This window comes from Eimeria tenella, genomic scaffold (genome assembly GCF_000499545.2).
Source record: "Eimeria tenella Houghton genomic scaffold, Eth_scaff912, whole genome shotgun sequence".
Lineage (NCBI taxonomy): Eukaryota > Apicomplexa > Conoidasida > Eucoccidiorida > Eimeriidae > Eimeria > Eimeria tenella.
The window spans coordinates 309-4354 of record NW_013546026.1 but is presented as its reverse complement, the minus strand read 5'-3'; the positions used below and the strand labels follow the sequence as shown (position 1 = coordinate 4354).

The 4046-nt window shown below is 47.9% G+C and overlaps 2 protein-coding genes across 2 annotated transcripts; one reads left to right on the top strand and one right to left on the bottom strand.

Moving 5' to 3' along the window:
* Positions 1–222: 222 nt before the first annotated feature.
* On the top strand, positions 223–2648 carry ETH_00003750 (peptide chain release factor 1, putative; the record flags this gene model as incomplete). The annotated part of the gene is made up of 5 exons (XM_013380807.1): positions 223–234; positions 282–329; positions 541–627; positions 1270–1356; positions 2379–2648. 5 exons carry the CDS (start codon positions 223–225, stop codon positions 2646–2648), a joined length of 504 nt encoding a protein of 167 aa, XP_013236261.1.
* A 122-nt stretch (positions 2649–2770) lies between these two features.
* ETH_00003745 (uncharacterized protein) lies at positions 2771–3572 on the bottom strand (the record flags this gene model as incomplete). The annotated part of the gene is made up of 3 exons (XM_013380806.1): positions 2771–2832; positions 2946–3132; positions 3450–3572. 3 exons carry the CDS (start codon positions 3570–3572, stop codon positions 2771–2773), a joined length of 372 nt encoding a protein of 123 aa, XP_013236260.1.
* Positions 3573–4046: the final 474 nt, after the last annotated feature.

Genomic DNA, 4046 nt, shown 5'->3' with positions numbered 1-4046 from the left:
ATTACCTGTCCTCGCCTGAAATCAGCCATTACCAACCCCCGCTGCTTCTGTTATTTGCTGCTGGAGTCCGGGGTCCACAGAGTGCAGCGAGTGCCCCGCACAGAAGCCCAAGTAAACCCTAAACCCTAAACCCTAAACCCTAAACCCTAGCGGGGCCGGAAGGGTCGGGCTTTGGGTGAGGAGGGCTGAGGCTTCGGCCGCGCCGGCGCTTGATCGCTGAGGATGCTCATATGGGTGAGGGTTTAGGGTTTAGGGTTTAGGGTTTGGGGTTTGTGCCTTAGGGGAGAATGCATACATCAACAGCGACGGTTGCAGTGCTCAAGGAGAAGGTGAGGAGTGAAGAGCCAGCAGGGGTTTAGGGTTTAGGGTTTAGGGTTTAGGGTTTACAGCAGATGAAGAGGAACAAAAGAACTGCGGAGTTGTTGTGATAACATCCCCCGAGGGTTTAAGGCCTAGTGCTCCCTTCCGCCCTCGAGCCCACGCTCTACACAGAAGGCCTAGGGTTTAGGGTTTAGGGTTTAGGGTTTAGGGTTTGTGCAGCAAGACCAAGAAGTTGTGATAGACGAGCGGGAGCTGCTGGTGCGCACGGCGAGGTCTTCGGGGGCTGGAGGTCAAAACGTGAATAAGGTAATTAAATGAATTTAAATAAATAAATAAATAAATAAATAAAGATAAATAAATAAATAATAATAATTAATTAAAATTTATTAAATATAATTAATTAATTAACAAATGTTAATTACTTAGAAATAAATTAATAATAATTAATGCAGTACTGCTCACTTTGAGGAGTTCAAGAGAAGAAACTTGTGGTGCAATTCTTGTTTTAAAAAATGATTTTTTAAAAATAAAGTTTCAAAATATATAAATGAATTATTTTATTTGAAATGAAGCTGGTGTTATTAAATGGGTGGGGTCGTTGTTATTAAAATGGTGAATTTATTATTATTAAAATGATTTAAATTATTTTTCTTAAATGAATTAATTGTTATGAAAATAAGATTTGAAATACACGTAGAACTGCAGCAGGCCAGACGCCGGCTGCAGCAGCACCTGCTGCTGCTGACGCAGCAGCAGCAGCAGCAGCAGCAGCAGCAGCAGCAGCAGCATTTTAGAAGCTGCACTGGTGATGCGTGGTGCGTGAAAAGGTGGGGTTGTTGTTATTGTTGCACTTCGTGGCCTTTAAAGGACAAAGAATTGAAAAGGATTCAAGAAAATAAATAGAATAAAACTTTTGTTCAAAAATAAAAAGATTTCTTTTTGCTGCAGGTCGAAACTGCTGTGGACCTGCTGCACATCCCCTCCGGCATTCGCGTCTTTTCGCAGCAAGAAAGGACTCAGGCTCAAAACAAGAAAGTCCGCAGCAGCACGCAGCTGCGCATGCACTGCTGCTGCAGCTGCTGCTGCGCTGCTGCTGCTCCACCTGCTGCTGCGCTGCTGCTGCTCCACCTGCTGCTGCTGCTGCTGCTGCTGCGCCGCTGCTGCTGCGCCTGCTGCTGCGCGGCTGCTGCTGGTGCGCCTGCTGCTGCAGCAGGGGTCGGCTGCTGCAGGAAGCAGCGCTCAGGTGTACAGACACCTGCAGCAGCAGCGGTCTGGTGCTTCCGGCAGCAACGCTCAGGTGTACAGACACCCGTTGCAGCACCAGGGGTCTGCTGCCTCAGGCAGATACACAAACCTGATTAATTGCTACAAATAAATAATCAAATAAATACACAAACAATCAAATAAATAAATAAATAAATAAATAAATACACCGAATGGGCTTGTGCAATCGTGAGTGAGGTGTATGTACACCCGGATGCTGAACACACAAATTCGCGGAACTCGAAAGAAATTCCATTAATGCATTTGCATGCAACCGGGTATTTTCTAAAATATAAAAGTAAATTTGAATAGAAAGTAATTAATCTTATTTTGCATTTATGTCTTTGCTGCGCAGCTGGCGCTGGGCATCCTCAAGAGGAAGCTGCAGCAGCAGCAGGCGCTGCAGCACCAGCAGGAGCAGCGCGACGAGCGCCTGAAGCAGGCAAGCCTAAACCCTAAACCCTAAACCCTAAACCCTAACGGCTTGGCTCCTTTTCCCGCGGCGCGGGAGCAGTCGTTCGGCTGCAGAAGCAGCTAGAAAACAGGCAGCAGCAGCAGGAACAGCAGCAGCACGAACAGCAGCAGCACGAACAGCAGCAGCAGAAATGACAGCAGCAGGGAGAGCAGCAGCAGGACCAGCATCAGGACGAACAGCAGCAGCAGGAACAAAAGCAGCAGGACCAACAACAGCAGGAACAGCAGCAGCAGCAACAGCAGGAACAGCAACAACAGCGGGAACAGCAGCAGCAGCAGGAACAGCAGCAGCAAAGTGTGGGGTTGTTGTTATTTCTCAGGTGCTGCAGGGCCAAAGACACCAAAAGATCCGCAGCTATAATGCCAAAGCTGGCAGAGTCAATGACCACAGGCTGGGGGCCCCCCGCAGCTTTTCTTACAAGCAGCTGCTGCTGCAGGGGCAGCTGCAGGAGCTGCACTTGCTGCTGCTGCTGCAGCACGCCAGACACAGGCTGCAGCAGCGCCTGCTGCCCCTCACCCAGCAGCAGCAGCAGCAGCCTACGCAGAATCAGGCTAGCTCTGTCGCTGCTGCGCAGCTCTCGCAAACATAGTTATAAATTAAAATATTTAGTAAGGAATATTTTAGATTTAAATAATAAAACATTTTATTTATTTGCTTCGAAGTTTAATTGCTTTTTATTTTTTATTCTTTCCTTCTCTGGGGCCCCTCAGCTCAATCATCAAAGCCCTCGTCCACGGCGCCCTTCAGCCGCAGCAGCAAAAAAGGGAGCAGTGCTGCAGCACAGCAGCAGCAACAGCATCAACAGCAGCAGCAGCATCAACAGCAGCAGCAGCAGCAGCAGTGCAAGAGAGCCCCACGTACAGCCCAAGTCGCCCGTGTGTCGTACAGACAACAGAGAGCTCAAGCAATTGCTGCTGGTGCTGCTTTGGTGCTACTGCTGCTTCTGCTGCTGTTGCTGCTTTTGCTGCTGCTGCTGCTGCTGCATGCGTATGGCCTTTACCGTATTTGTGGGTCTTCATTATGAAGGCCAAAGTGCAGCCATTAATTAGCACCATTCCCATGCTGCCCCGCCACTGCAGCAGACACAAATCGAAGAAGCTAGCTAGTCAGCTAGCTAGCTAGCTAGCTAGCTGGCTAGCCAGCTAGCTAGCTAGCCAGCTAGCTAGTCAGGTAGCTAGTTTCGCTTGCGAGGCTGCTGGCTAGCTAGCTACCAGGCTGAAGCAGGCTGTTGAGCTAGGTGAAGCTAGCTAGCTAGCTACCTAGGGCGCCCACGACAGCCCCAGCTAGCTATTTCCGGCTAGCTAGCCGTAGCTAGCTAGCCCCTTCTAGCTAGCTAGGCTTAGCTAGCTAGCTGCTTCTTGCTGCAGCAGCTAAGCCCCCGCGCGCTGACCATAGCTGCCTCGTCTTTGAAGTATTTGGAGCTCCGGAGCACTTGGGCTTCGAGGCTGTAGACAAGCTCCAAAAGACAGAGTCCGCGGAGCCCTTTGAGGGCTGCTGCTGCAACCTGCAGCATTTCCGCGAAATTAAAATCAAAAATTAAATCAAAATGCATTTTAAATATCCAAAATCCGCCCCATTTTGCCCAGATCGCCTCCCGCGAGGTGTCTGTACACCCCGGCGGCGCCGCTGGGGTGTACGGACACCTCAGGTGTCTGTATACCTCGGCGCCCCTGGGGTGTACAGACACCTCAGGTGTCTGCGCTCTGTTTCAAACGTTTGAGAAATAAATGAATTAATTCCAGTAATGCATTTGAAGAGGTTTTTATGAACTTTGCATGCAACTGCAACTTCACTTTATGCATGCGTTTGCACAAATGCAAAATATGTTAAAAAGATAATAATAATTTTAATTTATTGTGGAAATAACAAGTCCATAAACAATGTGCCACAATACTTATAGAATATAAAACATATAAAAATATGTAAGTATATATATATATATATATTTATTTATTTATTTACATAGGGGGACTTTCTATAAATATAT